At 43.1% G+C, this 12655-nt stretch overlaps 1 protein-coding gene across 4 annotated transcripts in view; it reads left to right on the top strand.

Moving 5' to 3' along the window:
* ITGAL (integrin subunit alpha L) overlaps positions 1 to 12655 on the top strand; it is a 40804-nt gene that overhangs the window by 973 nt on the left and 27176 nt on the right. For all 4 annotated transcript variants that reach the window (XM_045195502.2, XM_045195501.2, XM_024560289.3 and 1 more), the window contains exons 2-9: positions 326 to 428; positions 1039 to 1133; positions 1250 to 1317; positions 2560 to 2677; positions 2802 to 2932; positions 4098 to 4243; positions 8141 to 8273; positions 8442 to 8592. In XM_045195502.2, the coding sequence (XP_045051437.1) occupies positions 326 to 428; positions 1039 to 1133; positions 1250 to 1317; positions 2560 to 2677; positions 2802 to 2932; positions 4098 to 4243; positions 8141 to 8273; positions 8442 to 8592 (945 nt within the window). The remainder of the gene's footprint in view (positions 1 to 325; positions 429 to 1038; positions 1134 to 1249; positions 1318 to 2559; positions 2678 to 2801; positions 2933 to 4097; positions 4244 to 8140; positions 8274 to 8441; positions 8593 to 12655) is intronic.

The following is a 12655-nucleotide window of genomic DNA, read 5'->3' as shown; positions in this document are numbered from 1 at the left end:
GGGGCCTCTGCCTTCTCACTCTTCCTCCTTTGTTGAGAGGCCAAACGGGAAGTATGTCCTTCCCAGGCCCTGGGACTGCCAGAGCTCTGGGTCGTAGGGAGTCACTGCTTCCATATTTCCCTGACCCAAGGCCCTCAAGGGGAAGTCCAGGGAGGATGGTTGCAGCTGTGCCTTGGGTGTGGGCCGCCTGGTTAGGAGGGAGCCTGGTTCTTGGAGGTTGGCCCACCCCTTTGGGGCAAGTGGGTGGCAGCCAATTTGTACACTGGGCACGGAGTTGGGGGTATCCCTGGCTGAAAGTGGCTAAAGTGCCCCTTGTCTCCCTCAGCCCTGACCTCCAGCTACAACCTGGATGTGCGGCATGTGCAAAATTTGTCTTTCCCACACGCTGGAAGGCACTTTGGGTACCGCGTCCTACAGGTTGGAGACCGGTGAGCTGATGTCCCAGGTCCTCCCTGCCCCACAGAGCCCCGGAAGAGGCGCCCCCATGCCAGCTCTGGGGCTGGCCAGTGAAACCAGCAGATCACAAGGAGTCCATGGTGGGATTTCTCAGAAACAGCAGCAAGCCCATCAGAGAGTAGGATGAGGGCCATTCACAGTTAAAACGCCACATATGTGAAATAGAAAGGAAAACATCACAGCCCTTAAAACACTTGGTAATACTTCCTAGATTCCTGAGTCCCTCCCTAACTAGACAATGAATTCCTTCCTGCTCCCCCCACCCCGAGCCTAGCACATAGTAACTATGCCATAAATTACTCTTGAACTGATGACCAATTGAATAAAGTTATAACATTCTGGCATATTCTCTGGGCCTCAGTTTTTCTAGACTTTAGATGGAAAAAATCCTTAACTTTCGAGAATTCTGGCATATTGGATGATTTACCAAGGATTCGATAGGGAAGAAATAGGCAGGGACCTGAAGGAGAATGGCTGTATTGCTTTGAGATCCCTGGTAGGGGATCGGAAACCCCTTATTAGGTAGGAGTGGGTAGGTAAAGACCTGTGTAACTCCATCTCACAAGTGAGATTTCTCATCAGGGTTGTTGTGGGAGCTCCAGGTGAGGGGAACAGCACAGGAAACCTCTATCAGTGCCAACCTGACCCTGGACACTGCCTGCCAGTGAGCCTGAGTGGTGAGTAACTGGTGAGGGAGCTGGGAAGAGTTGTGTCTCAGGGAAATTGAGGCTGACCCCACCACACTTGGATTGCCTAAATCCCTCCAAACCAATCAATCTTATGGTTTCTACAGGTTCCAACTACACCTCTAAATACTTGGGAATGACCTTGGCAACAGACCCCACAAGTGGAAGCCTTTTGGTAAGAGTTTTGTGTAGTGTGGTATCAGAGCCTATGAAGCTCAATGCTAGTAAACAGATTGAAAAGACGAAAGGAAAAAATGGATTAAAGATCCTGTAGAAGATTAAAGGCATTGGAGAGATTCAGATTCAATTAGTGTTTACTGAGAACAAGTTATGAGCTAGCTATTTTCAAGACGTGACTTACCTGTTTTCTTCCAAATATTAAATATATATTAACAATTGATATTCAAGATGATTTTTGGTGATACACAAACTTAATGTTTTGATTGTTATATATTTATTTAGTAGATTAGTAGAAAAACATACAAGCACATCAAATTCATGATTTCTTAGATTGTATTGATTAGGGTAAGGCTAAAGGTTTTTTTAAAGTAAATTTAAAGTAAATAAAATTTTAAGTAAACAATAGTAAGAATGATATACCATAGGGCATAAATTGTGAAGTTGTGCACAAATGCCTAAAGTTTGAAAAACATTGCTTTATTTCTTAACCCTCAAGACAGGTGAGTTAAGAATTAGTATACACATTTTATGCATGAGAAAACAGGGCCAAAGGGGAGAGACTTGGCCAAGGTTACATGGTTTTAAAGAGGTAGAACCAGGATTTGAATCAAATTCCCGTTTGATTCCAAGTCTATTTCTCTTTACAAGTCATCCCAGCAGCATGTGACAGCTACGTGAGAACTAGAAGACTGAGTGAAATATTGATTGTATTCAATTGGAGCTTGTTTACTTAGCTGCTGTTATATGCCACACAGGGTGCTAGGTTATGCTGGGGGAAGGGGAGTGGGATACAAAGATGATCATGTCACGAGCCCTGAATTTCAAGAAATTGCAGTCTGTCAGGAAAGATAAGTCATAAATGAAAGGCACACTATTGTATATTCTGGGCATAGTGAGTAATTTGATTTGGTTAAACACAGAATGTGTGATTGGAATGAAAGGAGATGGGCCTGGAAATGCAAGATAGTGCCCAGCTGTAAACAACATGAATGCCAAACTAAGGATTTTAGATTTTATCCTCGAGGCAGCGAGCATCCATTGGTATAGAACATTGGTAGTAGGGAGGGAGATATGGTATGAAAGACCTGGAGGCAGAAGTACCTTGGCTCAATAGCCAAGTTGTATGTAGGGTGTGAGGTCAGGAGATGATGACCCTGAAGGTTTTTGTTCTTGACTGATGATACTCAAAAAACATAGCAAGAGGAAGCCACAACCCTTTTATTTTTGCTTCCTTCAGGCTTGTGACCCTGGGCTGTCTCGGACATGTGACCAGAATATCTATCTAAGTGGCCTATGTTACCTCTTCCACCAGAATCTGAAGGGTCCTGTGCTGCAAGGGCGACCTGGTTACCAGGGTAAGGAACTGGGGATCCAGTGGGTAAAAATACTTCCAAGTGGCTGCCCATACACGGGAGCCAGCACAAGCAGGCCAACCATCAGAGACACTTTACCAAGTCCCTTCGTGTCTGGCTTCTGTAGAATGTCTAAAGGGCAACGTAGACCTCGTATTTCTGTTTGACGGCTCAATGAGCTTGCAGCAATATGAATTTCAGAAAATTCTGGACTTCATGAAGGATGTGATGAAGAAACTCAGCAACTCTTCCTACCAGGTAAATATAACAGTTAAGATTCCTGGTTATAGGCAATAGATATCTACCCAAACCAGGTTAAGGCATAAAAGGAAAATTTAGTAAGAGGTGTCCCCAGAAGCTAAAGGCATGGCTATTATTGGACCTCTGGAAGGGACAAGAACCAAGAAGTAGAAAGCCTCTGAAATTTTCTCTAGTTCTCATTTCTGTTTCTTTTTGGCTTTTGCTTCCTTCCTCTCTTTCTTTCTGTAGAGTGACTCCCTTGGCTTCTTTGGATCACATGGGCCTGTGGAAAGCTCTTAAGTGCACATGTTAAAGTTTCAGGAGATTTCTTTTTCTCTCTCTTAATCTTTCTCTCAGCTAACCCCTCCCACTGCAAATCCCAAATTCTCAGAGAAAAAATTATTACTGGCCATTATTACTGGCCTAGCCTCAGTCAGGTGGCTGTCTTAGGCCAAGCCAACTGTATCCTGTTTCGCAGGGTCAGTCAGCAGAATTATGGCTACTGGGAACCCTTCCTATTGGTAAGGTAGACAGACCCAGAAAAACTGAGCCCAGTGACAGTACTACATAAAGGGTCAGAGGTTTATTTAATTTTATTTTTGTGTTTGTTTATTTTCAAAAGAATGATTTGAGCCCTGGCCAGTGTGAGTCAGTTGGTTGGAGCATTGTCACGTAGATGCAAAGGTTGCAGGTTCAGTTCCTAGTCAGGGCACATACTCAGATTGTGGGTTTGATCCCCAGCTGGGGCGAGTATGAGAAGGCAACCGATTGATGTTTCTTTTTCATATTGATGTTTCTCTCTCTCTCACTCCCTCTCTCTCTCTCTCTGAAAACAATGGGAAAAAAAAATCCTTGGGTGAGGATTAAGAAAAGAAAAAAAGAAGAACAATTTGAGGCCAGGGATGTGAAGTGGGGTTGCCTAGGTCCCGGATAAGAAGTAGTGACTGGAGGCCCTGTCTGGGTAGCTCAGTTAGTTAAAGTGTGTTCCCAAATTACCAAGGTTGTGGGTTTGATCTCTGGTCAGGGCACATACATGAAGAACACATGAATGCACAGATAAGTGGAACAACAAACTGATCTCTCTCTCTAAAATCAATCAATAAAATTTTTTTAAAAAAGTAACAATTGGAGCAGACAAGTGAGAAGGGATATATACTGTTTCATTTCTTCTTTATTCTTATAGTTTGCGGCTGTTCAGTTTTCCACAACCTCCAAAACAGAATTTAATTTCTTGGATTATGTGAAACTGAAGGACCCTGATGTTCTGCTGGCCAAAGTAAAACACATGCGCCTGTTGACCAACACCTTCGGTGCCATAAACTATGTCGCGTGAGTTCCCTTTGGCAGGAGAGAGCCCATCTATCAGTTGTTCTGTGTGCACTAGCTTCTTTAAGTTGGTATGTAGAGCTCAACAGGTGGGTCAGCAAGGGGAAGGTTATTGTAAGCATTCAGCTCTGGCTGGGGCTCAGTGAATTGAGCTCGGGCTTGCAATCCAAAGGGTCACCAATTCGATTCCTAGTCAGGGCACATGCCTGGGTTTCGGCCCAGGTCCCCAGTAGGGGACACTCAAGAGGCAACCACATGTTGATGTTTCTCTCCCTCTCTTTCTCCCTTCCTTCTTCTCTCTCTAAAAATAAACAAACAAATAATCTTTAAATAAAAAAAGAATTCAAGTGGAGCAACTTTAGTGTAGGTTCTGGACTGTAAGTAACAGAAATTGACTTTATACTGACTAGATAAATCCCAAAGGGATATTGCAGGGATAGCTCCTCAGCCTCTGGGACAGGGAGTATTGCCAGCCTCACAGTGGACTAGAACCAGGACTTGGAAAGTGATTGTGAACCATGGAAGCCTCAGTAGAATCGCCTCATAGATGGGGACCAGCTTTGAAGTCAGTGTATGAACAAATAGTCAAAATTATCCTTGAAGAATTTCTGGAATTGTTCATAAAATTCAATATATTCAAGTCCCACAGTGAAAATGAGCATGTCTTAATTTCCTAAATTTACTACAGAAATTTATTCCCCCAAAGTTGGATCAGATAAATGTGTTTAAATTGAGACCTAAATGAACATAGCTGGATTATGTTGAAGGGCCATACTGTATATTTTTAAAATACCTATTTTTAAACACTACACTAGCCATGGAAACTGAGACCAGTTTGAGGAATAAGAGAATTATAGTTCCTGTGCCATGCACCCCTTGGGTATACTCTAAAGTTGAATGAAATAGCCAGAAGGATCTCCTGTCCTATTACACTTATTTCTTCCATTTTCATTTCTTTGCCAAGCATGTATAGTTGAATTTGCATATGTTAAACATGCATGTGGCATGTATCTCAAAGCTCTGCATGTGTGTTTCCAGATCTTTCCTTCTGGGGCTCACTTGACCTGTCATGTTCACTTCATTCTTTTCTCTCTGTAGACAGCTTGGGTGGGTACACAGTTAAGTGATGTTCACTGAAAAAATGGCAGCCTCAGTTCCTCAACCTGAATTCCAGCCTCCAGTCAAGAAAATGATTGGTTAAGCCTGGGTTAGGTGTCCACCCAAGGTCCACCCAGCTATGGCCTTGGTCTGCTTTCTGGCGTAGAGTCATATGGTACAAACATGGATTCTAGGGTTTCTCCATGGGAAAGGGGAAGTTCTTAGAGAAAAGGTCACCACAGGATGGAAAGACATCCTGAAAGGTGTCAACTGTAAGAGCAAAAGGGAGCAATCATGGAAATGTATTTCATAAATACTTCTTGACTATCTGGCTGTGTGCCAGGCAGTGTTCCAGATTAGGAGTTGGCAAATTCTTTTCTGTAAAGGGCCAGATAGTAAATATTTTAGATTTTTCTGACCACATACAGTGTCTGTTGCGTATTATTCTTTGTTTGTTTTTGTAACCCTTTAAAGACAAAAATATTTTAAAAAATTTTTTAGCTCATGGACAGTATAAAAACAAACTTAGCTGGCTTTGGCCTACAGGTGGTTGTTTGCCACGTTCCAGGTGCTGGGACTATCACAGTGAATGGAACAAAGAAAAGTCTCTGCCCTCTTGGAAATTAGTATTCTAGTAAGTGAGAGAAATGCAATAAACAGGATAAATAAGTAAATTAGATAATACAATAGAAGATATAAGTTTGATTGAATAATAATGCAATATTCAATAGAAAGATCAGGGAAAGTTACATTGGAACAAAGACTTGGAGGTGTGGAAGCAAGCCATGTGGAAACCTGGGGGAAGAACATTCCAGGCAGAGGAAATAGCAAAGGCCCTGAGATGAGATGCTTGGGATGTTCCAAGAAAAGCCAGGAAACCAGTGTGGCTGAAGAGAAGTAAGTAAGGGGAGAAACTAGTGAGAAAGGAGGTCAGAGAGAACATGGATGTCTGGATGACCTGGAGGCCATAGTAGGACTTGAGCTTTTCTTCTAAGTAAGAGGAGAAGTTGTCGGAGGTTTGGAGCATGGGAGTGATGATCTGCTTTACGTTTTTAAAGGATCCCTCTGGCTGCAGGGTAGATATTAGACTGTGGAGGTGCCAGGGATGGAAGCAAGAGGGCCAGTTAGGAGGCCATTGAAAAATGCAGATGAGATGGTTTAAAATGGGGTGGAAATCCATGAACAGGACCTATAATAGGCCATGTCTGTGTGGATGGAGGTTAAAGAAATGTTTTGCTGGCCCTGGGCAGGTAGCTCAGTTGATTAGAGCATTGCCCCATATGCCAAGGTTGCAGGTTCAATCACTGGTCAGGGCACATACAAGAATCAACCAATGAATGCATAAATAAGTAAAACAACAAATTGATGTTTCTGTCTGTCTCTCTGTCTCCCTCTAAAATCAATTTTTAAAAAAACTGTGAAAGCCCTTGTTGATGTGGCTTAATTAGTTGAGTGTCCTCTCATAAACTGAAAAGTCACAGGTTCAATTCCTGGTCAGGGCACCTGCCTAGGTTGCAGGTTCAGTCCCCTGTCAGGTGTGTGTGAAAGGCAACCAATCGAGCTCTCTCACATTGATGTTTCTTTCCTTCTCTCTCTTCCTCCCTTCTCCCCTCTCTAAAATCAATAAGCACGTCCTCGGGTGAGAATAAAAATTAATTAATTAATTAATTTAATTAAATGCTAAAAAATAAAATAAAGTAAAAATAAAAGTAAGTGGTTTTAAAAACAAATCTATATGAAAAAAAAGAAAGAAAGAAAGTAAGAAAAGTTTTGCATCCAAGGCAGAACTAGAGGTCTTGACAGCAGGTGTTTCTGGCCCTGCCCACCAGAGCTCCTCTGTCTTTGGCAGCTTCCAAGTAACTCTTCAGCCCTCCTCTCTCTATCTCCCCTCCACCTGCCACTGTAGCCTCTCCATATGACTTTCAGCTTCCACTCCTAAGGCAGGTTATGTCATAGTCAAAGGTTGTGGTTTGGCTGCTCTTGGATCAACTGCCCATCTCTGGTTAACTGTGGGGTGGGGAGAGAAGGATCAGATGGTTCAAATACAACTGTTATCCCAGCCAAAGCTGTGGGCAACCTATCTTGCATCATAAGGAGGCTGTGGACAGGGCAGGAATTGGGAGAGTGGGCCCGTCTAGTATTCACTCCTCCCTTCCTTTTATTATTTTACGTGCACTGAGCACCTACTCTGGGTCGGCAGCCAGAGATACAGCAGCAAATCAAACATGGTCCTTTCCTTGAGGAACTCATATCGTGTGAATCTGAGGGGAATCTAACACAGAAATTAGCTATTTCACATCCTTAGGAGACTTGCTGTAGCAGAGATCTACAGGCAGCCTGGGATGGTAGGGGTGGCAGAGAAGGTGCTATATGAGCTTTCTCTGTACAAGTGACTTTCCAGTTTTCTTTGGCCATGGAACCCATTTTTTTCTATTGAAATCTCACCTAAATCACCAGCATATCTGATTGAAGTGATAGTTGCCATGTGATTGAAATGGAGGGCAGGCAGCCCAGAGTTTCCCCTTACAAAACCTCCCCCTTACCACCCATAGACTCTGGGACAACTTGCTGACTACGCAGAATTCAGTTAAGATACTGGTTTAGAAGGAGAGGTATGGCAGCAAGGGCAAGGAAGGGGGTTCAGTAGAGAACTTGAAAGGCTGGGAATAGCTACTGAGGAATGTGAAAAGGGCTTTTGCATAATCAGCAGGGAATGGATTTAGGGAAAGAGGGAAGCGGTGGAGGAGCGAGACTTCATATTATTTTGGGGGAGTCTCTCATATTCCCTCTTCCTGGACACAGGACCCAGGTATTCCAGCAGGCCCTCGGGGCCCGTCCAGATGCCACCAGAGTGCTTATCATCATCACTGATGGGGAAGCCACTGACAGTGGCAACATTGACGTGGCCAAAGACATCATCCGCTACATCATTGGGGTATGCGCCTCTGGCCCCAGGCTTCTGGCTTCTTCCTATATCTCATCTTCCCTCTCCTATTCCTGAACCCTACCCCCTTTCTCCTTGAGGCCATAGCCTTGTGAAAATAGTAGAAAATTGGTCTGAGATTCTGGGGATGTCAGCACTTCACTCTTCTCTCCCTCACAGATTGGAAAGCATTTTGAGACCAAGAAAAGTCAGGAGACACTCCACAAATTTGCCTCAACACCCACTAAAGACTTTGTAAAGATTCTGGACACATTTGAGAAGCTTAAAGATCTATTCACTGAGCTGCAAAAGAAGATCTATGTCATTGAGGGTGAGTGGTAGGCCTTGGAGAGAGAGTTCAGGAGATCGTATACAGAAACTCATCTTGGGATATGAGGTTAGAGACACGTTGAATAATAGTTAGAAGCACTTACTCAGTATCTGACAATGAGCTAAGAACTCTCCTAAAAAAAGACCTTGAGTAGTAATTTAGGAGACGGTGACTCAGGAGCAACCTCTATTCCCTCTGAAATTCTATCTTCTTCTTGAAGTTTAGCTTGGTCCAAGGTGGGGCCCAAAACTGACCTCTGTCTTGCTGGTGTCAGTTGAGCCCTGTAGAAGGATTCAGCTCCCTCGTTTTCACTTTTCCTAGTTCTCAAATTACTTAAGATGGGCAAGTGGGCTAGGGCCAATTGCAAGTATTCCATAGGCCCTCTTCCTTGGTCCAGTATAAGAGAAGATTTTGAGTGGCATTACCAGATGGAGAACTGGCCATGGGAAGGTATTTCCCCAGGAAGCCTAGTCTGCAGGAAGGCATATGGTGCCCACGGGGAATGCCCTTTTGCTGGGACACAACCTTGGTGTTCAGCTCAGCACATCGGTGACTTCTGGCCCAGCCCCCACATCTTGCTGAAATACCTTGGTCCTGTATCCAGGAAGGGGGAATGTGAGAGTTCAAGAAGCGATGTAGTATATATAGTAGAACCAGGCAGACCTGCTCAAGAATCCACTCATGTGCAGTGTGACATCAGCCAGGTCATTTTTCCATGAGGCTCATTGCTCTCTGTTAAATGGTGATAATAATACCAATCTCACTGAATTGTAAGGTTTAACTGTTGTATTAATTTCCTAGGTCTGCTATAACAAAGTACAAAAAAACAATGGTTAAAGCAGCAGAAATTTATTATCTCTTAGTTCTGGAGACTAGACATGAGAAATCAAGGGGTCAGCCGGGCCATGCTCTTTCTGACAGTTCTAGAAGAGAAATTCTTCCTTGCCTTTTCTAGCTTCTGGTGTTTGCTAGTAATCCTTGGCAATCCTTGACTTGTACTGCATTGCTCCAGTCACATGCTGTCTTCTCTCCGTGTGTCCTCGTGTTATCTTTTCTCTGTACTTATCTATCTCTGTGTCCAAATTTCTCATTTTATAAGGACATCAGTCAAATTGGACTGGGGCCCACCCTAATGACCCAATTTTAACTTGATTGCCTCTTAAGACCGTATTTCCAAATAAGGTCGCATTCTGCAGTACTAGGGATTAGGACTTCAACGTGTTTTTAAAATATATTTTATTGATTATGCTATTACAGTTGTCCCAAATTTTCCTCCTTTGCCCCTCTGCCTGGTACCCCCCTTCCCTCCAGCAATCCCCCCAACTTAGTTCATGTCCATGGGTCGTGCTCTTTAGCTTCTCCATTTCCTACACCATTATTAACATCCCCCTGTCTATTTTGTACCTACCAATTATGTTTTCTATTCCGTGTACCTGTTCCCCCACTCTTGCCCTTCCCACTCCCAGCTGATAATCCTAACAATCTTCATATATATGATTCTGTTCCTGTTCTGGTTATTTGCTTAGTTTGTTTTTTTTAGATTCAGTTGTTGATAGCTATGAATTTGTTACCCTTGTAATGTTCATAGTTTTGATCATCTTCTTTTTCTTAAATAAGCCCGTTTAACATTTCATGTAATAATGAGTTGGCAATGATGAACTCCTTTAACTTTACCTTGTCTGGGAAGCACTTTATTTGCCCTTCCATTCTGAATGATAGCTTTATTGGGTAGAGTAATCTAGGTTGTATGTCCTTGATTTTCAACACTTTGAATACTTCTTGCCTGCAAAGTTTCTTTTAACAAATCAGCTGACATTCTTATGGGAATTCCTTTGTAGGTAACTCTCTGCTTTTCTCTTGCTGCTTTTACGATTCTCCCTTTATCTTTAACTTTTGGCATTGTAATTATGATGTCTTGGTGTGGTCCTCTTTGGGTCCAATTTGTTTGGGACTCTCCATGCTTCCTGGACTTCTATGTCTATTTCTTTTGCCAAATTAAGGAAGTTTCCTTTCATTATTTTTTCAAATAAGTTTTCAATTTCTTGCTCTTCCTCTTCTCCTGGCATCCCTATGATTCAGATGGTGGTATGTTTGGAGATAGTTCTTATACTATACTCATTTTTTAAAATTCTTTTTTCTTCTTGCTATTCTGGTTGAGTCCTTATTTCTTCCTTATGTTCCAAATCCTTGATTTGAATCCAGGTGTCCTCCACTCCACTGAGGGTTCCCTATTGAGTTTTCTTTATTTCACTTAGTGTAACCTTCCTTTATGTTGTTGCCATATTCAGTGAGTTCTTTGAACATCCTGATCACCAGTGTTTTGAACTCTGCATCTGATAGGCTGGTTATCTCTGTTTCATTTAGTATTTTTTTTCTGGGGTTTTGTTCTATTCTTTCATTTGGGCCATATTTATTTGTCTTCTCAATTTGGCAGTCTCTCTGTTTTGTTTCTGTGTATTAGGTAGAACTGCTGTGACTCCATGTCTTAGTAGCGTGGCCTATTGTAGAAAAGGCAACTGTAGCCCTGGCTGGTGTGGCTCAGTGGACTGAGTGTTGGCCTGTGAACCAAAGGGTTGCCAGTTTGATTCCCAGTCAGGGCATATGCTGTGGATGTGGGCCAGGCACCCAGTAGGGGGCCCACGAGAGGCAACCACATATAGATGCATCTCTCCTTCTCCTTCTCCCTCCCTTCCCTTCTCACTAAAGATAAATAAATAAAATCTTTTTTTTAAAAAAGAAAAGGCACCTGTAAATTGTGTGGGAGAGAGCCTTAGGTAATCACCAGGGCAAGGCAACCGGCTTCGTTGCTTTTTTTTCTGTGTGGGGCAGGGCTTGGAGAGGGGACAATGCCACTGCCTGGCTTCTGGAGGTTTGCCCGGCACTCGCCCCATTTCCAGTCACTTCACCCACTTCCCATATGTGACTGGCTCTCTTCCAGCTGTTGCTCTGGTTGCTCTGGTGCTGAATCCCAGAGTGGGTGAGTTTGTGTTTATTCTAAGTCTTTGTGGGCCCTTTAAGCTGAGTCTCCTGAAAATCCAGCAGTTTCTTCACCACCCCAGCCCCTTTTACGGACTTTTACAACCAGAAGTTATGGGGATTTATCTTCCTGGCACTGGACCCTGGACTGTGCCTGGGGCTGGGATTGCTCACTACCAAGGTATCCCTTCTAATTTTTACTCACCATATGTGAATGTGGGCTCATCTGTTCTGCCACCACCATCATCTCTCCTCACCACACTGCACCTGCATGCCTCTCAGCCAGTCTCCACGACTCCACCCTTCTTACCCATCTGGATGAATGTGGCTTCTTTAAATCCTTGGTTGTCAGACTTCCATAGAGCTCAATTTGCTGATGATTCTGAGTGTTATTTGTTTTGAGATCTAGTTGTAATTCTTTCTATGGTTGTGCAAGGAAGCAAAGAGTGTCTACCTACTCTTCCATCTTGACTGGAAGTCTCAACAGACCTTTCTTAGGAAACACAATTCATCCCCTAACAACTGCTTAGCAAATTGCTTGGTACCTTGTAGGCACTCACTAAATTGTAGCTCTTATTATCTGTAGCCTTTATCATCTCTCCTGACCTGCCCTTACTCATTCTTTAGGTCTTAGGTTAGATGTCATGTCCTCTGACAAGTTCTCACTGGTCCCCAAGCCTGGATTAGGGGTTTCTTCCCATATATTCCTGTGAAAGAAAAAAGAAAAGAAAAATAAAATGAGATAGTCTTAACTGGAGGAAGCCACTTTAGATAGACTTTTCAAGGAAGATGCCTTTTTTAGTTGAGGTAACATTCACTCTGACATGACTTTTAACTAAGACATGAAAGATAAGAATCAAACAGCCATGGGAACAATGTGGGCAAAGGGCATTTCAGTCAGAGAGAAGAGCAGGTGTTATGGCCCAGAGATGGGGAAGGCATACTGGAGGAATAGAGAGAAAGGTCAGTGATGGGAATATGGTGAGTAAGGGAGAAGAAAGGTTGGAGAGAGAGGCAGGGACATTCAAGGCCCTAACAGGACTTTGAATTTTTGTCTAAAGAGCAATGAGAACTAATAAAATGTTTT

The sequence above is a fragment of the Desmodus rotundus genome, chromosome 1 (assembly GCF_022682495.2).
Source record: "Desmodus rotundus isolate HL8 chromosome 1, HLdesRot8A.1, whole genome shotgun sequence".
Taxonomy (NCBI): Eukaryota; Metazoa; Chordata; class Mammalia; order Chiroptera; family Phyllostomidae; genus Desmodus; species Desmodus rotundus.
Note: the sequence above shows the minus strand (reverse complement) of the source record. Positions and strands in the feature narration are given on the sequence as shown.